Raw genomic sequence first — 25,207 nt, 5'->3', positions numbered from 1 at the left:
AAAGCAAAACTCCAGTAGTACGAGCCACCAGTGACGCCGCACCACCATCCAAACCCTACCACCACACACTCCACCAGCGACGCCGCACCACCTTCCACCAGCTCCGCACTCCCTCCGAACCTCCTCCACCTGTGAGCAAAGCAGCGCGCACCACAGGCTAGCTTCGAATTGTCGGGGGAACTCCCTCCACCACTGACCAGGTGCGTGGTCCGTCCACCACCTGTCCGCACTGACGCCACAGCCACCGCACCACCATCCCACAGCCACGGCACCACCATCCCACAGCCACCGTTCAAAATTGCAATTACTTGACGGTAATTATTTCTGAATTTCTGATGTTTTTGTTGTTGTTGTTAGGGTTAAAAGTTGAGAGAATGCATCTTTAGAATGCAAGAAATTGATTAATTGTGTGTATCTTTAGAATGCAACAAATTGATTATTTGTTCATGAATTAGGTTAATTGAAAAAAAAAACTGCAATTACTTGATATTTTGGTGATTGGCAGAGAAATTATGTGTTCAAGCATTTGTGGCTGTAGTTGTTATCTGATATCTTAGTTTTGTATTATTGTTTTTAGAGTGATTAAGATGAACAAACAAGAACAATTAAAAATTTGAAAGTGGAGAAGAAGACACAATAGTTGGGAGAGAATTGGACCTCTCACTATATCTCTTTTTGAAGTACTTTAAAGAGAATTGCACTTAGTAGTTTTGTAGTTTTGTTGATGCGAAGGAACATGGCAGATTTCAACTAATCTGTGATTTCTGTACTAAAATATTAGCATAACTGACAACTGTATGACCTCCACACGATAATTGAGAATTAGAAATGTTAAAATGAACTCTAATTTCCGAAAATACACATCTTAGACCACGCTTGGTGTCTATTTGTTTGGATGTTGGAGATTTTCTTAGTTAAATTGATTGTTAGGTTTTATTAGGAAATTTTGAATTGATTGTTAGGTTTAATTAGGAAATTTTGAATAAAGTAGAGATTATTAGTAACCTTGTTAATTAATTAGTTGAATTTGGTTGTATGTTTTAATGTGTAATTTTAGGTGGTTTTATAGTTATTGACAAAATTACTAACTTTTATTTTTTGTTTTATTTTTTATTTTTGTAGATTCATATTATGAAGTGAAGCACAAGTTTATTAGCTATTCAAGTGGGAAATTCGAGACATTACATCCATTATACTTGCTATATTGGTATGAACTATAAACTTTATGGAGCTATATATATTTCTTTCTATTTATCTATTTGATAAAAGTTTGTTCATGATATTCGGGAATCAATGCGTGCGGGAGACAAGTTCATATTCGCCCCATGTTATGAGGAGTACGTTTAACCATGTGTAATTCAATTCTTTCTACATTTGAATTATTTGTTGTACCCTAATTATTGATGTGTTTGTGTATTGTGAATTTATGTAGGTATCATTGGTTCCTCATGGTGATTTGTCCTGCTAATAACACAATCTTTCACCTTGATTCAGCTCGATCAACAAAGAAGTACCTCGTGATGTCTGTACTACAAAAGTAAATATAGCTACCTAGTGTTGAGTATCTTAACCTAACTCATTTAGTAGTCAAACTAATCAAATTTGATTTTACTTTCCTGTAGTATTATGAAGAAGATACATGGTCGTGCTCCACGGGGTCCTACATGGAAATCACCTATGGTAATGCCACATCATATTGTGATTATCTTAATAAACAGTGCTAAAACAATTGTGGGTTTTATGTGACGTTTGATTCATTTGATTTGTTCCTATGCTAGTGCCCACAACAAGATAATGGAGTTGATTGTGGATTATACGTGATGAGATTCATGCTTGAGATAGCGACTCATTGTTCAAACTCCATACATCTTGATGAGGTACGACCTTAAACTTAGTAAAATGCCCTTTTTCTTTGATTTCAAGGCTTAGCCACTTATAACTAAGTATAATTGACATGTTATGAGAAAGAACTTGGTCATTTGTTTAAAAATGTAGAAAATGGGCAAGTAGAAGTCAAATAGGCCTTATTTTGGCTATTTTGGATGAAAATGAGACCTTAAACTTAGTAAAATGCCCTTTCCCTTTGATTTCAAGGCTTAGCCACCTATAACCATGTATAATTGAAATGTTATGAGAAAGAACTTGGTCATTTGTTTAAAAATGTAGAAAATGGGCAAGTAGAAGTCAAATAGGCCTTATTTTGGCTATTTTGGATGAAATTGAGACCTTAAACTTAGTAAAATGCCCTTTTCTTTTGATTTCAATGCTTAGCCACCTATAACTATGTATAATTATCATGTTATGAGAAATGACTTGGTCATTTGTTTAAAAATGTAGAAAATGGGCAAGTAGAAGTCAAATAGGCCTTATTTTGGCTATTTTGGATGAAAATGAGACCTTAAACTTAGTAAAATGCCCTTTTTCTTTGATTTCAAGGCTTAGCCACTTATAACTAAGTATAATTGACATGTTATGAGAAAGAACTTGGTCATTTGTTTAAAAATGTAGAAAATGGGCAAGTAGAAGTCAAATAGGCCTTATTTTGGCTATTTTGGATGAAAATGAGACCTTAAACTTAGTAAAATGCCCTTTCCCTTTGATTTCAAGGCTTAGACACCTATAACCATGTATAATTGAAATGTTATGAGAAAGAACTTGGTCATTTGTTTAAAAATGTAGAAAATGGGCAAGTAGAAGTCAAATAGGCCTTATTTTGGCTATTTTGGATGAAATTGAGACCTTAAACTTAGTAAAATGCCCTTTTCTTTTGATTTCAATGCTTAGCCACCTATAACTATGTATAATTGTCATGTTATGAGAAATGACTTGGTCATTTGTTTAAAAATGTAGAAAATGGGCAAGTAGAAGTCAAATAGGCCTTATTTTGGCTATTTTGGATGAAAATGAGACCTTAAACTTAGTCAAATGCCCTTTTTCTGTGATTTCAATGCTTAGCCACCTATAAATATGTATAATTGTCATGTTATGAGAAATGACTTGGTCATTTGTTTAAAAATGTAGAAAATGGGCAAGTAGAAGTCAAATAGGCCTTATTTTGGCTATTTTGGATGAAAATGAGACCTTAAACTTAGTCAAATGCCCTTTTTCTGTGATTTCAAGGCCTAGCCACCTATAACTATGTATAATTGACATGTTATGAGAAAGAACTTAATCATTTGTTTAAAAATGTAGAAAATGGGCAAGTAGAAGTCAAATAGGCCTTATTTTGGCTATTTTGAATGAAAATGCGACCTTAAACTTAGTAAAATGCCCTTTTCCTTTGATTTCAAGGCTTAGCCACCTATAACCATGTATAATTGACATGTTATGAGAAAGAACTTGGTCATTTGTTGAAAAATGTAGAAAATGGGCAAGTAGAAGTCAAATAGGCCTTACTTTGGCTATTTTGGATGAAATTGAGACCTTAAACTTAGTAAAATGCCCTTTTCCTTTGATTTCAAGGCTTAGCCACCTATAACCATGTATAATTGACATGTTATGAGAAAGAACTTGGTCATTTGTTTAAAAATGTAGAAAATGGGCAAGTAGAAGTCAAATAGGCCTTATTTTGGCTATTTTGGATGAAAATGCAAATGTTTTTAATTTATTCTAACATAATTTAATATATATTCCAAGTTTTGCAAGGTGAAAAAGGGGGATCCGTTAACTAGCAAGGAGCTTAATGAAGTTCGAGACATGTTGGCATCTTTCATCACCTTCAATTTGTAAATGTGGCATCATTTTGAATTTATACTTTGTTTATTATTAACTTTTAAACTACAATATTGACTAGTTATTAGTATTGTTTGTATTTATTTATATATCACACTTTATTTAATTTGTTGTATTGCATTTAGATTTTAATTATAAAAGTAGTCTAAATATATATTTTTAATTCTTGTTATGATTATTATTAATAATTATATTATGGCAGAATTTTAAGGAATAATATGCCAGAATATTATAGCAGGATCAGTTGCAGGAATAATTGCAGGCCAAAAAAAAAAAAAAAAAAAAAAGATCCTTTTATTGCCACCGGTTTACCGGTTCGAACCGGTGGCAATAGTCTACCTTCAGCAGCTAAAAAAAGGCGCCATTTTTTTATTGCCACCGGTTAACCGGTGGCCATAATTAGTATTACCACCGGTTAACCGGTGGCCATGACCACTATTGCCACCGGTTTTGAACCGGTGGCCATTTGTTGATTTATTGCCACCCCCCAAATGACCACCGGTTCAAAACCGGTGGCAATGGGGGGTTTTCAACCGGTGGCCAATTGCATTTTTCGTCTAGTGCACTTGTCATGTTCTGATTAAAAAATTTCCCGCCACTTTTTTCTTTCCATTTTTTTTTTGTACAAAATCTTCATTAATATTATTTTATATATCCTATGATATTTAACTTTCAATTTGGCAACTATATACGAAATATATTCTATATGCATATCTTTCATATTTTTTATAGGAAAAATTGCTCCCATTAATCTGAACCTTGCCTCGTCCGCCGAAAATAATCCCAACTTTCGTTTATTATCTATTGCACCGAACTTTGGGGGGGTATTAATTTTCGTTGCACCCAACAGGTCATCTAACCTGATGTAGCAAGTTACCTAGACACGTGTCAGAGTATGATTGGCTTAATTATTTTTTTTTAATTAAAAAAAACAAAAAACAAAAAAATATAAAAAAAACCCACAAACCACCCAAGCCCAGCGGCTGCCACCACACCCCCACCCCCACCACGCCGGAAAATCACCCCCACCCTCGAAAAACCCCTCCTCTGTTGCCGGAAACCGCCGCCCAGCCTTCCCCCTACCTCGAAACCCACCCTTTCCCTTCCCCCACCCCCGAAAACCATTCCCCCACCCCCGAAAACCCCTCCCTCACTCCCGGAAACCGCCGCACAACCCTCCCCCTTCCCTCAAAACTCCCCCTTTCCCTTTCCCCACCCCCGAAAACCCCTCCCCCACCCCTATTTCCTCCGTCACTCCCCTCTCCCCGCCGTTTTCCGACCCGAATCCCCTTCCCCTTCCCCTTCCCCTTCGTTTTTGTCGTTTCCCCCTCCCCGCCGTTTTCGCCCCCTTCCCCTTCGTTTCCGACCCAAATCCGGCCTCCCTTCCTATATCCTCCCCCACTGCCATTAATGGTGGCTGCCGTTAAGGGGTGGCTGCCGTTAAGGGTGGCTGGGTTTTTTTTTTTTTTTTTAAATTTTGTTTTTTTTTAAATTTTGTTTTTTTTTTTTTAATTTTGTTTTTTTTTTTTTTAAATTTTGTTTTTTTTAAATTATTTTTATTTGACCATTCATGTAGTGACACGTGTCCAAAAAAATGTAACACACAAATGTTGACCGGATTAACCGGTTGCAGGTAAATTGGGTGCAACGAAAATTAATACCCCCCAAAGTTTTGTGCAATAGATAATAAACGAAAGTTGGGATTATTTTCGGCGGACGAGGCAAAGTTCAGATTAATGGGAGCAATTTTTCCTTTTTTATAATAGGTATTTTTCTATAATAAACAAACACATAATAAGGTAATATATTAGAATAATAAAATGTATTACTCCCGTACTTTGTATCATTCTACAACGTATTTCTTCTTTGAAAGTTTTTTTTGCTCTAACCAGGATTTGATACTTTAGCTATTATTATATAATTATTGAATTTTTTTTTTATAATACGGAGTAATAACATTACAATTCAATAACTATAAACATAAATATAAAACAAAATGAAAAAATCATGATTATTAATTTTCATAAAAATTAGTCAATTAAATTTGTAAAACATTGTGTCAATTATAGTATGCTATAAAATATTGTGCCGGTCAAAACATGCCAACAAAATAGGGACATATGGGTATATAATTACATTGCACGGGTTATAATTATACATTTCATTCTCATATAAAACACTATAATCATTAAATTTTTATTTTTTTTAATGTTTAATAATCAATAACTTTTTATAACAATATAATATTAATTCAAGTTTTTTTTTTTTTTTGAAAAGAAATTCAAGTATTTGTTTCTATTAAAAATATTTTTTTTTTTTTGGAAAAAAAAAATTATTGTTGTATTAACATTATAATTCACTGATTCATAATTTGATTAAGTAAAAACCGTGCGTTGCACGGGATTTAAACTAGTTACTCTATTACAAATAAATCATGCGTCATAATTCAATCACCAATATCATCCAAATCATAATTTTCATTCCAAATCTAGCATGATAGTACTTGTAATCAATTAAACACATTTAGTATGCTACTACATCAATAAAATTATGCTAAGTACGCGAACGTACCTTGTATACGATCTTAAAATCGCCACGACTAATACAAATCGCTCACTTCAAAGTCTCCTACAATTTAAAATCATAAAAGAGTATTAAAATCCTCTCTACACAAATTTCCAGCAATATATACTATTATAAAACCTTTCATAATTTAATTAAAATAAGCTGAAATTATATTTAAAACATCAAATTCCTTAAAGAAACTTGATTGTCAATGCACTACCAGAAATTCCAGCAGTATATTTTAATGAAAACTTGCTGTAATTAAGCCTTAAAACACTTTAATTAAAGGTTTAGACCATTTTACATCATAATCCTTCAATAATTCATAATTCAAGAACCTAGGGTTTAAAAAATTAGGGCTTTTCAATTTAAAATAAAATCCGAAAAATTAATGAACATAATACTCATAATCAATCATCAATAATCAAATTACAAAACTCATAATTAATAATTAGATCTAGATTAAACAAATTTTTAAAGCAAAGTTTATTATTTTTTTGTTCGAAAAGATGCAGCAGCCGATAGCCACCATGGCTGCTGCTGGCGGTTGGCGCTGTTGGCGGCCACCGCTGGTGGTGGTGGTCGGCGGTGAAAGGGAGCCAAAAAGGGGAACGGAGAAAAAGAAAGAAAAATAAAGAGAAAAGGGAGAGAAGTTTACCTTGGGTTTTCTCCACTATGGACAAAGTTTGATTTGCCTCAAGTGTTGAATATTTATACCCATTCTCTAGAAACCCTTCTCCCTAAACTTTCCTTTTCTAATTTTCCTAATCCCCCCCTAATAAAACTTTACTAAATTAAAATTTTCTTAAATTAAACCCCAACTTAAATAAAATAATTAGTTAAATAAACTTTCCTTTTTATATAATATTTCCAAACTCATTAAAATAAATAATTAAAAGACTTTAAATAAAACTATTCAATTTAATTGATATGTCTATTTTATATGGTATTTTACCCCCGTCCCTTGGTCATAATTAGTAGTGTTTTTGGCCCTTTAGGGCCACTTTTATTACTAATATGTGTTTTCTAGTGTTTTCGTAGTTTTGGTTAAGTTTTGCAGGGAATTGCACCTTTGGAGCATTTTCCCGGGATTTTTATGAAGCGACTACGAGCATTGGAGGAACACGACTATTTTTGGAGCCCAAGGCCGGCTAGAGCCATCGAGCCGGTGATTAAGGGCTCGGTTATTTGGATCACGAGGCAATTGGACCATGTATTCGAGACCCGGGAGGAAATATGGATTGGGCCGAGAAATCTAGCCCAATCGAAGTCCAAGCCTTAGAGAAGAAGACCGGACCCGATCGGGCAAGCATACGCCCGATCGGGCGGATGCGTGCAAGGGCAGGATGCGCAGCAAGCTGAGGCGCGCCCGATCGTGCGAGGCTTAGCACGATCGGGCGATGCAGCGAGAAGAGCATGCGAGAAAAAAGGCGCGCCCGATCAGGTGGCCTTTAGCCCGATCGGGCGCGTGTTTCTGGAGAAGTGTTTTTGTCGAGCAATTAGTTTCTAATTAGGAGTTGTTTTTAGTTTTGTTTAAATACGTTTTTGTACAGATTAATCAGTATCTTCTACTTCTTCTTCTCTTAATCTTTTCTCTTAGACTTTCTCTCTCTACTTAGTTTTCTCTCTCTTAATCTCTCTCTAAACTTTTGTTCTTAATTCTTTCGTTAATTCCAGATTTATTTTGGTAACGATTTCTCTTCCCTTAATCTTAGTTAATTATTTTATTCCTTTGATCATGATTTATTTTATTATTTTGATTAGTTTAGTTTTTAATATGTGTGAGTAGTTCAATTTCTAGGGTTTATGGGGATCTAATAAATAATATGAAGGGATAAATTATTGTTGTTGATTATCAATGCTAGATTAATTTCCTATTGATTGATTTAATGCTCTGTGACTAGATTAGGCCTATCTTTTATGCATGAGTTTGACAATATTGATTCAAGAATCGAGAGATGAGAATTAATGTTTAGGTCTAGTTTCAATAGGCAAATTAATTTATAAATGGTTAAGTCAAGATTCGAGAGATGAGATTTAATACCGATAAATTAATTGTGTGATTGTAATAAGTAGCGAGAGCCCTTTACAATCTGGTTAATTGATGCATTGATGATTGACTATTATTGATTGTTGGTTTTGCATGATAATTTCTTATTGGATTGTTTTAATGTTTTACAATTGCGGCTTGTAAAAGTATAGCAATATTAAATTGATGAATCGAGCAGATGTTAATTTGATATTAAAGGCTATTTTCAATGAGAACTTAGATCTAGTAAATTGCGAGAGCCTGTTAGATCTATGTTGATTAATAAATTGCGAGAGCCTGTTAATCATGTTATCTATGCCATGTCAATGATTGATTACCCTATTTTACCCCGGAGTATTATTTATTGGTGAACCTATGCCCTAGATCCTTTATATATTATTTTCTCCCTTGTCCTACTCTTTTTAGTTTAGTCTTATTCAACTTTAATATTGGTTACTTAAATAATTTAGATTATAATATTTAATTAGGAGTAAAAAGACTTGTTTTCCCTGTGGAGATCGACCCTACTTCCCTATCTACTGTAGTTAGTGATTTAGGTATTATTTTTTATTAGGGGATACAACTTTACCCTGTCATTAATTAAATACTTCTCAAAATACTTATTTTAATTAAAATACGCATAAAAAAACGAGGTATTACAGTTGGCTTCGGTGGGTGGGGGGTTAGCTTCGTGGGTGGGGGAAAGGGAGGGGGTAAGCGCCACTAGTAGAAAAACGCTATTTGTAACGCCTTAGTTGTAACCAACAGGTGTTTTTTAGTTACAAATACTATATTTGTAACCAACATTAGCTATGTCTGTTACAAATAGAATAGTATTTGTAGCTAACAACATAATGTTGGTTACAAATACATCCTATTCGTAACGGACATCATAATGTTGGTTACAAATACATCCTATTCGTAACGGACATCATAATGTTGGTTACAAATAGGAAGGATATTTTTATATACTCTTATAACGGCCCAAAGTCCATTACTCTCATAACCCTAACTACCACTACACTACTACAGCCGCCCCCTTCCCCCTTATTTTCTTTCTGATTTGTTTCTTTCTCCTCCTCCATTCTCTTCTTTCTCCCCTCTTTCACTCTGAGCTTCCTTTATTTGTTCCTCTCGAATCTCGAATATCTCTGTCCTCCTCCCTTCTTCACTCTCTTCTTTCCCTCAACCTCTTAGCAATTCTCTCCTCCACGAGCACACACCGCCATGAGCTATTATCATCAACAATCGAGCTTCACCATCAACCATAGCCACTGTTAACAATATATGTCTTTAATGGTGATTATGAATTCAGGTATGAATATATATTTTTGAATTTAAATTAATTTGGGGATTGTTTCGGCAAATATTCGTTGTTTGTTATCAATCAATTGAGCTTTATGTTGTTTATATGGGTATTTGACTGTGAGTTGAGCTCAGAGTTTTTTTAAAAAAAAAAGAAAATTTGGATTTTAGGGTTTACTATTTCTTACCCATAAGGGAAAATTTCTCAGATCTCTTTTGATTCTATGTGATTTTAGATGGGTGTTGTTACTTTTTGGGTGTTCTTGATTTATGCGAAATTGTGGTTAGAATTATGAGCAAATTTCCCATTGTTCATCGACTATGTGTTGTGGTATCCGATTTATGTGAGTTAGTTAATTTTGATTTTTTTTTTTTTTTTGTAATCTAGAAAAATTAAAGTCCTTAATTATCATTGACTCTTGCTAAATGCTTATGGTTGAACATTAGTGACTTGAGATTTTTTTTTTATTCGGAATATATAAATTAGTAATTTTAGATTATTTAGACCGCAATTGTGCGCTAACTTAGATATATAACGTATAAATTACCCTTTTGAACAAATCTATCATTTCCCTATGATCTAATTTAAAAGTCTCATTTTTTTTATTATTTGTTTTTATGTGTTTGCACAGGGAAAGGAGCTTAACAACATTTGTGAAGCTTATACTAAGCGTTTAAGCCCAACGTGACAAACTATGATGGGAGCTATATAAGTATATAGGCACTTTTTACTTTTTTAGACCATTTTTTAAGCATAATCTCTTGTACTGAAATGATGTAGAGATAGAATATAATTTAGTTTGTATTAATTGAAAAGATTATTATTCCCCAGAATATTCACCTATTTATTATTTTTTTTATTGTTGAATTAGTGCCCTTAATAATAATAATAATAATAATAATAATAATAATAAAGTTATATCGACCTAGCATTTGCTAGGTATTTTTTTTTTTTTAATATCAAAAATGAGCATTTGTAACCAACAATTGACATGTCCGTTACAACTAGGTACCTATTTGTAACTGACATATCAATTGTGGGTTACAAATATTTACCTGTTTGTAACAAACATATTAAATGTCCGTTACAAATACATAACTATTTGTAACTAACAATTGAATTGTTGGTTACGAATAGGTACCCATTTGTAATGGACAATGTCCGTTACAACTGACAGGACTATTTGTAACCCCAGTACTTGTAACGGCCAATGTTGGTTACAAAAAGCTTATTTTTATTAGTTACGAATAGCGTTTTTTCTACTAGCGCCGGGCGTAGCTTTGGGCGGCTGAACAATGGGGCAGGGGGAGGGGGAGGGGTGGAAATTGAGGGGGAGGGGGTGGCTGGATGGTGGTTGGACCTCACTGACGAAAATAGTTACGGTGTAAGGCATCGGGTAGTAATTTCTAACAAACTCTGATTTAGGTGGTAGCAAAGTAAAAATAAAAAAATGAAAACGGTAGTGTAGACACCTAAAAATGTCTCCCCAAAACTAACCTGACGATGAACAACCTTTCACCGCCATTATTGGTTGAGTTGAGTATTAAATCTTTGGAGTACTTAAATCCATGTTTCCATTCAATACATTTAATAAACCAATCCATTTCCTAGCTCATTTCCCTAAACCAAAACTTGTTTTCCACTTTTCATGTCCACATCGCAAAACTGAGAGTAACTGATTTTGTGGCTTAATAATTTTGATCCAATTATTATTTGGTTGGATAGGCCTTGAAATAAACTTTCCAACAATATATCATAAGCCCAATTCCGATTTAAAACGAAGAAGATATGAGCCAAACACTAAACTCGGCCCAAAACCGACACCCTTCTACTAAAACAACCATATCTTAAAATCTAAAAATTATTTTTAACTGATTCTAATTGGTTTGGAAAGTAGATTTGATAAGATTTCCAATGATATATTATATGCCTTATTCTGAGTTACGGATCAAAAGTTATCGCAATTTTAAAAACGCGTAAAAAACTGGAGTCGTCGCGCAAGCAACAAAAGCACCGCGTCGCGGGGGATAGTGACGTGGCACGGGATTTGGTACCGTGTCACGGCAGTCTGTACCGTGTCGCGGTACACATACCATGACACGGTGCTTTTCCGCGTCATTCCCCACGTGATTTTTTCACCGTGACACGGGGTAGCTCCGTGTCCTTTCCGCGTAAACCCTTCATGCGTTTTATCTCCCGTAGCCTAATTATTTTCCGCATCACACAATATTCCCCCGTGTCGCGGCATTAATTTTTAGAGTTTTTATCTTTTTAGGGTTCCGTGTGTTCCCTCTGCTCATTTTCCCTATAAATACCCCCCTCCTTTTTACAGTTCGGGGCATCAAATCATTCTCTCTTTCTCTCTTTTACACCAAAAATCATTCTCTTCTCTCTCTCCTATTCTAAGCCTTAAACCTATATTCTTAATTGCACCATTCTTCCCTTAAGCACTCCAAGGAGTCCATACTTAACTCGAGGTTCCGTCCTTAAACCAAGCCGTGAAAGGTATAAATAACTGAGGGTTTGGACCAAATCACCTAATTTCCATTTGATTTATATTTTTTTTTTATTGAAGTTACTAACAATTTATTCATGTTGTAGCAATTCAAAGGAACACGCAGAATGTGAGTAATTAATTAATTTAATTACTCTTATTTTATTTTTATATTGCTAGTATCATGATTAGGTTTATTTATATATTTGATTTGACTAACGCTATTATTGTTAAATTGCTTCCAATATTAATGTTTATTCTATTATATTTTTTATGATCACCATATTGCATGTTTTAAGGGAATATGTAATTGAAAATCAAGCCTAATAAGATAATTTGGACAACCGGTTTGGGTTCCTTTTTAATCTTGTTGTTTAATCAAGTGATCACTAATATTTTAGAATTATGTGGTGCATTAATATTCAACCAATTTAGCATAATAATACTTTGGAGCAAATTGAATATTTTGTTTGCATGCCTTTGAGATCGTAGGAATCACTTTTCACTATAAGAATCGAGTCGAGGCCAATACGGGCGAATGTGACTCCATGACTCACTTCGTACCATCATCCCCGATCATCCTTTCGTGGTTTTAGAACCATATGGAGTTAGTAATCTCATGGATTATGAATGGGGTGTAACCTTCACAGGTCAATCGTTATTGCCTTTCGTTGTCCCTTTATTTGTGGTTGCCTTTTATGATCCGTGAACGGTTTACAACTTCCTTAAAAACTTGTTGGCGGCTCCCTACTTTCCTTGTCCCTAATCGTCTCCCTAATCGTATGTCAATTCCCACTTCCTATGAGTGCCAAGCATATTCACAACATGCTTAACGTAGGCACACTTCGAACGACGCCTCACAGATAGCAAATTTGAATCGGGGTGTTTTTCCTGGTAGCAAATGTCAAAATTTCTTTTTTTTTTTTATTCACTTCCTAAAAAAATATTCATTTCTTTATATAATTGTAATTCACTTCTATAATTGTGATTTTTTTCCTAAAAAAATATTCGCATAATTTTCATATTTTTATTGTATAAAATATTTTTCTACATTTTTACCTTGTTTTTTGGTGTTCTACCTTTGGTATAATGTGGATTTGAGGCTCAATTCCGAGTATAAATTAAGATTTAAACCTTTTCAATTTCATTTAAAAATATAAGGATTATTTTTTGGTAGACATTGAATTAACATTATAATTCATTAAAATATTTTGTTAAACCCGACGTGGGACTTATTCTAGTTGGTCCTTAGAATTGACCCAACCCGAACTGACACACCTCGAATTGACTCAACCCGAAATTGACTCGGCCCAAAATTGACCCGAAAATGGGTCCTTAAAATGGACCCTAACCAAATTGACCAAATCCGAACTTGACCCGAAACCTAAATTGACCTAACCCGAAGTTACTCGGAACCCGAATTGACCCAACCAGAACCCGACCCAAATATTAGCTGACCCGATATTGACCCGACCCAAATTAGCCTGACCCAAACGACCCATTTGCCAGGTCTAAAATACTCCTCAATATATTTTCTAAGTGAAACGTTTCTCCTACGTATGTATCTCGTTATTAAACTTTTTTTTTTGAAAAATTTGTCAATTACAGTCATTTAAAATGTATGTTTTGCAAATTATTGCTATTTTAAAAAAATTGCAAATAGTAGTCCAAATGTGTTAATAACTTGTTAATTGCCACCTAGTCCAAACTTTTCTCAATTTGTGTGCCAAAAAAAATATCCCGTTAACGTTTTAAGGGTCGTTTTAGTGCTTAAGGGAGCAAATTGGGCTCGAAATTGACAAACAATTAATGTAAGTGCCTTGTTTTTTGGGCAAAATGATAGTTACACACAAATCAATACATTTTTTTATACGCAAAACAAGACACTTACGTTAATTTTTTGCCAATTATAAGCTCAATTTGGACCCTTAAAAACTAAAGTGACCCATAAAACCTTAACGGAAGAATAAAATGACCCCTATAACCTTTATGGAAATGAAAGAACAACGCATAATGAAAGCAACAAAAGGAACAAAATTATTATAGGCAAGGTTGGTGCTCTCGGTGATGTTACTTGTGACAAGAGCAAAGCAAGAGGAAAGAACAATATTAATTTTGGGAAAATTTGCAAATTGCAGCCCAAAAGTTCGTATAAATTGTAAATTGCAGCTTGATTAAATTTTTTCATCGGTTTACATATTGAAAAATCTTCGATTAAGGTTTTAGGGGTCATTTTAGACCTTAAGGGTCCGAATTGAGCTTGGAATTAGCAAAACAATAACGCAAGTATTCCGCTTTGCGTAACAAATACACTTTTTTTTTTTTTTTTTTTTTTTTTTTTTTTTTTTTTTTGGAACAACATCAAGTAAAGTGAAGTACTGAAGTTGCAAAAAATGGGTCAGTGAAGTAACACAATCTCTTTCTCATTTTCTCTCTCCTCCTCCTCTCGATAAGGCCATCCATCCATGTCGAGAGGAACAGGCAAGCTAGTTGAGCAGGTGAAGCAATTCGCCGATACCCAATACAAAAACTTCACTCACCATTATGGTCAGCAAGTTATTGACGTTTTCGAATTCCCTTTAAGGGTTGTTCTCTCTCCTTTCACCATTGCTTATGGCATTGCTGGTTCTGCCCCTCGAGGTTTTGGTATTCCAGAATTCATCTCCAAAGTTTCCTACACTACTATATTTGTAAGTTTTAGCACTTACCCCTTTTTTTAAATCTCTTTTTTGGTAGTGGGTTTTGAAGATTTTAAGCTTCTGGTTGATTATTTAGTGATAATTTAGAGTTTGTTTGGTGGGTATTTTCTGGGATTGTTTGAGAATGTTGAATGGTTAGGTTCTTTGCAGTTTTTATTAGAATTGGGTGCTTAGTTTTGCTTGTTGGGCGTGAATTTCTATTGACATTTTACATAGTACTAGTATTGAGTCGGCTTGGAAATTGTTGTTTTGATGAAGTGTTTTGTGGGGATGCTAGGTGTTAAATTTATGAGCGAGCATTAAAAATTATCTGGGGTTAATACCCTTGAACAACGAACTTTCGAGCCCGAGTGTGGTGTAATTTCGAGACGAATTGGCTATGGGATGAGTAATTTAGTGTGCTTCTAATGAGGTCATTTTCATTTGTACACCACACATATATGGGGTTTAATATCTGGATCCTCCCCCCCAAAGGGGGGTGGCACTCCCACTCACATATGAGTGCACTATTCACTATAGCAAATTGGATATAAACAACTAGAATGTTTATTCAGGTTGGTTAAGGCCAAATCCCTATACAATTGCATGATTATAGGCTGGGATCATCAAACATATCAGTCCTGGCTCTCGTACCATGTTAACTTTTATATATTTCCAAACATAAGCCTCCAAAACCGATCAAAACTTTTTATCTGAAGATACACCGGTGATGTATAAATCCATTTGCTTATAATAATGTTATATTCTTTTAACACATGTAAGGGGTATAACACTCTCCCTTAACATTATAGTGCCCTATCAACTGAAGCTAATAAGAAATGCAACATACGAGAAAACTCATTAGGGTTAGTAAAGGCCAAATTCTCATATAATTGCATGATTCAAGGCTCAAATTATCAAACAAGTCAACCTTGGTTTTTTTTACCCTTTAAACTTTTGATATTGCAAAAACCAGGAATTAAAATAATGATAAAGAATTGAAGAGAGTTTGATCAATCATAAGACTTAGTGAAATATCATTCCTAATATTGGCAATGAGAAACACAACTATCCATTGTGAAACCGATATGTACCTGATCATCAGGCATTAGTTAACTAGGGGTCTTATCCTCTTAAGCTCCATCTGATCAACTTCAAGCTAACCTGTTAGATTTTCAATAAATTTGTAAGCCGAGTAAGTTTTTCTTTTTGGAAAGACTGTCAAGTTATTCTGCTTCTCCGCTCGGGATTCAAAATCTAAACTTAGTAATAATTGTAATAACTCCAGTTGTATTATGGCATGGTCTCATAGATCAGCATAGATTACAGACTTCTTGTAAGCCAAAATGACTCTCCATAAAAAATTGGCATCTGAAATGTAACTCCCAAGACTTATAAGGTGGTTATATATATTCTCTTTTTCTCCAAATTGTGCACGACACACATGTATGTACTTCAGCAAAAGCTACATTTGAGATTCCACAATTAGTAGTTGCTCTGTTGTATATTGTACTAGTCCCTCATTGTCTGATGTTCTTGATTGTCTCCTTTTCTATTGTGGTTGTTTTTTTCACTTATGTCTACATGCTTGTCATCTTTTTTACATATTATTACCTTAAAGTTAATCTCAGTATGGTGCTCTTTGCCCATAAAGAGGCTTTACCTTGATGGTGTTATTTTTTGCTTGGGGGACCACTGACACTGAGTTAGAAACTTTTGCAGGATAAGGAAATTGAAACTCAACAAAGTTATTTTGTAGACTATGTAGAGTGCATTGATGATGATGATTGAATTTTAAGCTCTAAAGCTCTGATTGATGTGCTTGCTAAATATTCTGTATGCTCTTTCAGGCAGTTGCTACTCTTGGAACTTGGGATATTGCATTTGAGCTGGGGAAGAAAGTGATATGTCAGAGGTGCTTAAGACCTACCTTCCAGTTTCTTAGTTATGCAAATCGTGCTATTGCTTTCGGCTTTTGAGCTTTTACATGAAAAGAGTTTTTGACATTAAAATTGGGGTTTTTTAAGCTTAACGTAGGTATCAATTATGACATACATGGGCGATAAAACTTATCCATTTTGTATTATAACAATATCAGGCTTCCCCACCCCCTTTGCAAGTGGTTCAAGAGAAAATATTCTTGGTACTATGCCCGGATATAACCTTGCCACATTTTTTTTGGTCACATTTTATTTTGCTTGCAGCTCTTTTGTCTAAGAGATGGAAACAATATGTTACCATAAAATTGAGAGGTTTTAAATGCTTACACTATGTTTGGATAGAGAGAATTGGAGGGAAAGGAAGAGAAGAGAAAAGGTGGGAAGCATCATCCATTGTTTGGATAATCAACGGAAGGAGGGAAGGGGAGGGAATTGGAAGGATCCATTTTCCTTCTCCTTTCAATAAACCAAATCTCTCCATTGTTGGAGAGATTTGAAAGGAAAATAGAAAGTCACCTCCTCCCTCCCCTCACCTCCCTTTCCCTTCCCTCTTTTTCCTTTCCCTCCCTTTCCTTTCACTATAATTATCCAAACATAGCGTAGACTTTTTAAACATATGGACTTTTTTTTTTATAGTGCGGGCTTTTGACGCAATTAGTAATACTCATCTAAGACGTTCTATTGTTTTGTTCCCCTTTTCTATTGTAGAGATTGCCGAACCTGTAGTGGATGGCAGGCATTACGGTGTACAATGTGCAGAGGCAGTGGGCAGGTACACTATCAAGTGAAAAGTTACACCTTGAAAAGGTAGGCCTAAGCCTTTTCTTGTTTTATTTATTTATTTTTTTCTTTCCTGGCATATGTTCCCTAGCATCTTCAGACAGTAGGAATGGGAAAACTTTTGTTGCTTGATTGAAATGCTACGAGTTACTCTGACAATGTCTGTAATATGTTTTGGCAGTGGAGAAAAACCAACTGCTGAGTCAGTTGCGGATGCAATTGCTAATAATCAAGCCGAGTTGTTTCATATTCCTTCAGCCATTGATTTGCATACACCATTGCCATCGAAGGAGTGTCCTACTTGTGATGGAACCGTAAGACTTCTTAGTTCTTATTATTGCAGTGGTGTTATATGTTTGGGCCTAACTATTTCTTGTGTTTTTTTTTTCATCTCAAATCTCTGGCCCTTTACTCCCCTATCTTTCTGCAATATATGGAATCTCTCAATTACTGTGATTTTTTGGATGTTATAACAGGGTGTGATGAAATGTCCTGAATGTAAGAACAAACTACAAATACGAATCTCTGCTGATGATGTAAGTGTCGTAAATGCCTGATCAATTTTTAGCCCCTTAAAGCACTTCCATACCCGGCTTCTGATTATGAGCCATAGATTTGCTGATTGTTGTTCTTTATCTTTTTTCTTGCAATCTTATCAGTCTTGTGGAGATCCCATATTTGGTGTCAAATTCCTTCTTACTGCCTCCATTTGATGTTGTTAATGCAACACTTTCCTTTCTAATAAATTTATGAATAATTGCAGCATTATAATTTGCATGTTATTTCTCTCTATCTCTCTCCTATTCACATGGACCCCTCTTTTTCCTCTTGCAATCTCCTTCTTCATCAGTCATCACATGGGCTCAAAGAGTTGAAACAACGTGCTCGGAACTTTCACTTCATGGAGACACCAGACACCATCTTATAGGAAAAGGTGTAATTAATAAAAATCTAGAAACATATTAATATAAAATCATAGAATTGCAACAACTTTGCTTGATTTATCACCACTGAAATACCATTTTCATGGCCTCCCTATGCCAGATTGATTGGACCTACACATTTTCAGAAATTACAGCTTCCACAATTTGATATGTATGCATCAATTCTTTTGTATTTGGATATGAATTCTAGATAAACTACATACGTGCTTAATCAAATGGTGAATTATGCAGTGGATATGTATGCATTGTATGAAGACATGTTAGATGGTATCCTGAATCTTTTTCCATGTTCGAACAATCTTAAGGGGGGAAAAACAAATGAAATGATTTCTGAAAGTATTAAGGTCCGAGGAAGAACAGAAATATTGAAGTAATAGGCAAAAGAATAAAAACTACAGAATCTAATAATGTTGTTATCAACATATCAACCATTAAACAAGTGTCAAAGCTAATCTGTTAAAACACCGCAGCTGGATGAATGCTATGTAGTTTGTTTGGAGTATTACAGGCTTATACTTGGTTAAAACACTCCAGTTTCTCCAATCATGTGCACTGAAATATGCTGGAAAAAAAGCATTGTTTAAAAAGCTCTCTTCAAAAATCAGTATGGGGCTATGGTCGATCAAGTCTCCTATTGTAGTGGAGACAATATGAAAACCGTCTGTATACTCAAATCTAGTGGCCCAGAGTAGTTCTATGTGCAACTGTGTGAACATGTTATGAAGAAGAATAGGCATTCAAATAACACTATGCTTCTGAATAGTTCTTTATTTTGATATAATGAATTCTTAGCAATCATATATTGCAAAGCTATATTCTTTTTATGAGAATAGCGAATATCTCTTGCAAGACACTGCATGTGTTTGCCAATAATATCTCTTGTGTTTTCCTTTTCAGATTATGGAGCCTCCATGGAAAGCTTATAATGTCTTAAAAAAAATGGACTATCCATATGAGGTAGGTACCATGGCTCATTGATCTTCATCTTCTTTGGTCATTCTCAGCTACATATTTCTCTCTTATTGTCTTCCTGCTCTGCAGTATCATCATTAAAGTGCTGCAGGGTTTCCCTTTATTTCTGAGAATTACGATGTTATAATGTTTCTTAAATCTGCAACATAAATTGTCTTGTCATTATCTTGAACTTGGCTTAAATATAGTGGTGGTTTGTGAGAAGAAAGAATAAGAATCTGTTCCTCTTGTTAGTGTGTGCATACTTTTTCCCATGAGTTGCGTTCATTGTTATAATGTGTTGCAGGATGGCATTGGCAATGGTCTGCACTATTTGCAGTATTATTCATTTTCTTTTAAGTTTAGAGCAAAAGATCAGTTTTGATAACCTATAGGGGAATCAGCCAACACAAAATGAATAAATTATCTTATCTATTTTGATTTGGCATAGCCTCTTGTACTCCAATGTAATTGTAACCATATTAATACAATAAACTTAACGTATTCATTTATTATTTTCTTGGTTTTTGCTAGTTTTTGAGTAAGAAGAATAGTGATGGGTTCTTAAGTGTTGCTATAAGATGACATTCTTTTGGGGTGCTCAAATTCAGAGAGAATGACGGGGTTGAGGGAACTACTTTAGTTTGACTCTTCAACAAGGATCTGAGTATGGGACAATGGGTATGCATTTGAGAGTTGGACATGGCAATTTAATTAATTTATTTATTTTTTAAGTTTAATCCAATTTAGGCTGTTTAAAGTGCACAAATCTCCAAGAATTATTATATTTGTGCACTTGAGGGTTGGATACTTGTGTGCTTGTAATCGTATAAAGTTATACCATAGAATTTACATTGTTGCATGTCTTCTACTTTGTTATTGCCTCAGCAAAATTATCTTTCATTGGACCTTTTGTGTCAAAACTGTCCGTTTTCACATTGTAAATGTACATATATATAATATTATACATGTGAAAAAGATCTTTCTAAAAACAAGAAGATAGTCAGATAGATATACAGCAGGAGGATAAGTTATCTTCACAGAGAAGCACACATATATAAATTTGATATTTTGTTGGAGGCTAGAGGGAGCATTGGTTTCTATGCATAATAAGTGATTAATAAAGATGCATCCTTTTCTTTGCCAAATCCCAACTGCAATTGACACACATTTTTGGGGCATGGATTCATGATGACCATAAATTGCAATGTGTCAGGTGCTTCATTAATTTGGGGTTTGGGTAACCTGACGTTATATTTTATAGGTAGGATCATGAGTGGCTCTCTAGCTTGAGCGCTTGTGTACACTTTCTTATAACAGATCCTAAAAAAAAGGGAAACTACCTATGTTATCCTTATGTTCTTAGTCATTTCCAAAATGATCCTACTTCACAACATGGAAGTCTAGTCAAAATATTATTGATACTCTCCGACATTGTTCTTTGAAGTTCAAGATTACTAAGGAGAATGTCAAATAAGTGAGAGTTGGATTTCCCAACACGTGTCACGTCATTTTATGGGCTTGATATAGTTTATAATCTTTATATGCTCTTGATTACACTCCTTGTTCACCAACATAATTGCTCTTGTTTATTATAATTATTTTTTTTATATTTATTTATTTATTTTTCTGCAGAACATTATCCATAGCATGAAGGATCCAAGCATTGCTGCATTTTGGCTTCTAACTATGCCACAGATTGTTGGTGGATTCAACTTTGACGATGAAGTCAAACAGAAAATATGGTGGCAATACAAGGTTTGAGGTCCTTTCTTGTTACGCTATTCTTTTTGACAAAAATGCATAAAGCTTTCCTTCATATCTGGCACAAGGCTTGCTTTGTTGGAACCTACCGCCTAAGAAACAAATTTTTAACCCACTGGCAATGAGCTAACATGTAGAATCCATCAATTGCAATCTCCTTGGTTATTCCATCTTTCTAAATTTCTTTACTAAAAATATCACTGGTTTAATCAAGTACTCGTGACTTTCCTCTCCTCTCACTAAGTACTTTGATTAAAGATTTAATTTTTATATTTTCTCATTAACAAGTGCATTATTTGGGGCGATCTACTTTATTTAGTTTTGAAATTTTAGAGGAACTTGAATGATGATGCTAAAGTTTGTGTCTACTGTCACCAGTGCATATAGTTTCATTTTCTCTTCTGGATTTAGATACTCCTTGCTTTGACTCATGATTGGTTTCTGGTATGATGTTTCTTTCTCTTTGTATAGGAGTCAATGCGCTATGATAAATTGCGAGATGTAGTGGCTCAACGACAGCCTGGATGGGAACATTTGCAACAAGTAAGGTTTCCTTGATTCTTCCTGATTTTGCTACTGAATTAAAGTTTGGTCATCAAATTGTCGTGTCTTTCAATTTTTAAGCAGACTTCATTAATGATGTGGCCATATGGGTCAAGTTTGAGCTTGGTTAAGCTTGACTTACGTTCATGATGTTTGAACTAAAGTGTATCTATGTTGTTTTGATGCAAGTTGAAGCTCTTTAATATCGTATTTTTGTTTCAGATAGTACTCTAATATTTATAAAGAGGGTGTTTCTATATGTTTTGATGACAGGCCTTAGTCACGCTTGATCCTGCCCGGGCTAGAGATGACCCTGTCGTTGTAAAAAATGTACCTTACTACAAGGCCAAAAAAGCGCTAGAGATGGAAGTTATGAAGCTTGATCCTCCCCCACGACCAAAAAATTGGGGTGTAAGTATGGTTACTTGCATAACTGTATCTACTAAGTAAAACAGTACATGTACATTAACCGAAGTTAAGTAAAACTAGAACTGGAACTAGCAGGTGTCTAGTCAAGCACTGGTAACCTAAAACCCTAATTATACTAGTGTGTGGGTTTATGCAGTTCTTTTGTTGGAAAATATATTCTCTTTGCAGATGGCAGCTGGCACCTGGCTAAGAATCTGTGAATGTTGGAACTTGTTTTCTGAAACTTATGCAAGTCTGTTGTAGGAAACTCTATTCTTGTTAACAAGTGGATTTTTACTTTCCATTTGTTCTCAATAGGAAGTAACATAATTGTAAATCTATACTATGGACGAAAATATGCCAAGAAGATCTAACTATGTTTTCACGAGCTTGATATGCTCTATTTCATTGAGTAAATTTTATTCAACTGAAACTGCATAACTGAAGCATGATTGTCTGGATTAACTACTATGCTTGAAATGCCTTGCAATTACAGGAATTGAATCTTCCATTAGATGCATCTTCTTGGAACAAGGATGACCTTAAAGATCCGAAGAAGATGGATGAAATGACTCTTCTCCTCAACGCTCAAAGGGAGATTGCTGAAAAAATTTTGGATGCGCAATGGGAGGCAAAATGGCGTCATAATAAGGTTGGTCATATCGATTCATTTCAATTAATTCATTTCAAAAATGGCAGCATACCCAAGAACTAATCTATGTAGAAAATCTGCAATTGAATATCAAAAGAAGCAATTAATCTGCCACTTTCCTGAATAGACTTAAAGTTAGTTTTTTACTTATGTATTTTCTTGGGGAGAAAATTCCATGGTAACATTTTGAATATGCTGCTTGTCTTTCTCAATGTGTAGTTGAATGAGATGTTGGAAGAGAAGGTGCAACCATATATTCAGAATGTTGACACTCTTTCTCAACCAATCATCATGCATCCACCAGCTGAAGACAGAAAGGTTTGTACCATCCTAACACTAATCTACTTTCAAATTTATTTTGTTTGAATTAGTCGCTGCAATAATTCTTTCATTCAAATGGTTAGGCATTATCTGTAGTTTTTCCTGTATAAATGTGCTAACAATTCACAAAAGTAAGTGCAATTGTTTAGCCTAAATCAGCATTGGAAATGACTGCTTTTAGGATATTATTTATATGCTATTGCTATCTATTGTTGGTAGAATGTCAACATATGGGACAAGGAAATCAAATGGACGGCATTCAGTTTTCTGATACTAAGAACCATTATGTCAAATACGTATGATGATTAAAATAATGAACTTTGCCTCAAAATGTGAAGAAATAAGCACAGAAATTGATTTGACCGTTGGCAGTGGAATCTGTTCTTCTGGACATAAATTTTATATAGAATAAAATTCATGAGATTTTTGTTCATAGCTGATACAAAGAGTGCTATGAAATGTCCAAAAGAGTAAAAAAGTGAAAACAAAATGGTGCTGGATTTGTGGCAAATAGTTTCATTGAAGACAAGATAATAGCTGAAATAATTGAACATTGTTTAATATCAGACTACAATCAACCTTCTCGAAGATATATTTATTGGTTATTGCTGAAAATATTGTTTGTGGAAGAAAATTCCAAAACCATTCCAAAGATTGGCCTTAATGTTAGATGACATTATGGCGAACTAAGATGAATTTTTCCATCTCAAGGAGCTTTATTATAAAATTTTGGGGAAAAATAAAGGGGGAAATAAGTGATGTTTGTGTTATAATATACTAATATAGTGCCTGTTTAGAAGGCTGGAAAAGATTTCTGATCTTGGAGACGAAGATATCACTTCTCCCTTAAGATAAATTGTTTAGACAGCAGTTTTAGCCTGTGGACTTCATATATATATATGTATATGTAGTGTGACTTGGATCAGATTGGATCAGGGTTATCCCTCTGCATCATCATTGAGATTTTCTATTTCTTACAATGATGTTATATCTATTGCAGCGGAAATCAAGGCAGCGGAGATGGTGGTTCTTTTGAAAAAAGATCATACGAGGTCAACAAGGGTGTTGTATTTTTGATAGGGTGTGGCTTCTGAAGATTGTTATAATATGTACATGTCGGAGTAGTCACTCAGTTATCTATAGTTTAGTTACTTTTGTGTCTTCAAGCTTTGTTTTAGCATGATGATGGTTGGATCTGTTTTCCAGCAATTCTAGCCTTGTAACCCCAAGTTTTTCAGACGTATTCCCCTTGCTTTATACTGAGGAAGAGGGATATACTATTGGTAAAAACATTGAGCTAAATTGCTTCATGTTATTATTTCAAATATATAATTTCATATTTTATCATCAGATGATTGATTTCCAAAGTTCTATAAAAGCTTTTTACTAACCCAAATAATGTTTCCGGCCAAACCCCTTGTTTCACATCTTATCTGCCAGTTGGAATCCTAGAAACACAGTATGGACTAGTGTACGAGTGATTAGTGACTGTCGACTGTCGTACAGCTCTACTTGTCCATTGACAAATCATCAAAACTATCAATAGGAGGCAGCAAGCTAAGTTATGGCACAAAGAGAACACAACCTGAGTTAATGCTACCGTCAAGAGGTTATCAGTCCTAATCTATTGAGGCTTGAACTCGTCAAGAAACTAGCAGTATAAGGTGCAATATCATGCACATATTGATCATACAGAACAAAGCTTGTCATGTGCAGCATCATTGGTATTGTCTGCTGATAGTAACCTTAGTCTTCTGGTATATTAGGCTTTCTAAGTTACTAGGCTAAACAAATTATTCACATAAGAAAGATGAGCAAATGAATGAAATATTCATATATCTTTATTTTCGAACAAAATTGAACAAGGCTTTCGCCTCACATACAAATAGAAACAAACATATATTCCAATGGAACAATGCAACAAAGCCATACCCTAGATGAGAAGGTAAAATGTCTAAGTACACATAATTTGTTTTTTGTTTTTTTCTTTATTCAAGATATAATTTGTTCCAGAAAAAATGAAAAGGCAAGAGTACAAAAAACCATATCATAAATTTGAAATGAAAGTAAAAAATGTATAGGTTAGGATTAATTAAGACG

General features: G+C 34.5%; 2 protein-coding genes across 4 annotated transcripts; both read left to right on the top strand.

Annotated features, from left to right (window-relative positions):
• Positions 1-3,904, top strand: LOC145627192 (ubiquitin-like-specific protease 1C). 3 transcript variants are annotated; one of them, XM_081679585.1, is made up of 7 exons: positions 1-314; positions 1,123-1,207; positions 1,312-1,337; positions 1,433-1,537; positions 1,623-1,680; positions 1,779-1,877; positions 3,637-3,904. In XM_081679585.1, exons 4-7 carry the CDS (start codon positions 1,449-1,451, stop codon positions 3,727-3,729), a joined length of 339 nt encoding a protein of 112 aa, XP_081535711.1. In that variant the 5' UTR covers positions 1-314; positions 1,123-1,207; positions 1,312-1,337; positions 1,433-1,448; the 3' UTR covers positions 3,730-3,904. The 3 variants fall into 3 exon arrangements, with proteins under 3 accessions (XP_081535711.1, XP_081535710.1, XP_081535709.1); XM_081679584.1 differs by lacking the exons at positions 1-314; positions 1,123-1,207 and having other exon boundaries at positions 1,210-1,337; positions 3,646-3,904; XM_081679583.1 differs by lacking the exons at positions 1-314; positions 1,123-1,207 and having other exon boundaries at positions 1,210-1,337.
• Positions 3,905-14,515: 10,611 nt separating this feature from the next.
• LOC145629263 (uncharacterized) lies at positions 14,516-24,457 on the top strand. The gene is made up of 12 exons (XM_081681809.1): positions 14,516-14,816; positions 16,655-16,719; positions 17,453-17,551; positions 17,706-17,838; positions 18,001-18,060; positions 19,366-19,425; positions 21,055-21,177; positions 21,655-21,726; positions 22,000-22,137; positions 22,631-22,786; positions 23,006-23,104; positions 24,108-24,457. Exons 1-12 carry the CDS (start codon positions 14,592-14,594, stop codon positions 24,141-24,143), a joined length of 1,266 nt encoding a protein of 421 aa, XP_081537935.1. The 5' UTR covers positions 14,516-14,591; the 3' UTR covers positions 24,144-24,457.
• Positions 24,458-25,207: the final 750 nt, after the last annotated feature.

Source organism: Chenopodium album, chromosome 4 (genome assembly GCF_948465745.1).
Source record: "Chenopodium album chromosome 4, dcCheAlbu1.1, whole genome shotgun sequence".
Classification (NCBI taxonomy): domain Eukaryota; kingdom Viridiplantae; phylum Streptophyta; class Magnoliopsida; order Caryophyllales; family Amaranthaceae; genus Chenopodium; species Chenopodium album.
Note: the sequence above shows the minus strand (reverse complement) of the source record. Positions and strands in the feature narration are given on the sequence as shown.

Coding starts and splice junctions, on each gene's coding strand:
- LOC145627192 (XM_081679583.1), top strand. CDS start 1,294: ATGCGTGCGGGAGACAAGTTCATATTCGCCCCATGTTATGAGGA. Junction 1,681..1,778: donor CTACATGGAAATCACCTATG/GTAATGCCACAT, acceptor TTCCTATGCTAG/TGCCCACAACAAGATAATGG. Junction 1,878..3,636: donor ACTCCATACATCTTGATGAG/GTACGACCTTAA, acceptor ATATATTCCAAG/TTTTGCAAGGTGAAAAAGGG.
- LOC145629263 (XM_081681809.1), top strand. CDS start 14,592: ATGTCGAGAGGAACAGGCAAGCTAGTTGAGCAGGTGAAGCAATTCGCC. Junction 17,839..18,000: donor GTCCTACTTGTGATGGAACC/GTAAGACTTCTT, acceptor ATGTTATAACAG/GGTGTGATGAAATGTCCTGA. Junction 22,787..23,005: donor CAAAATGGCGTCATAATAAG/GTTGGTCATATC, acceptor CTCAATGTGTAG/TTGAATGAGATGTTGGAAGA.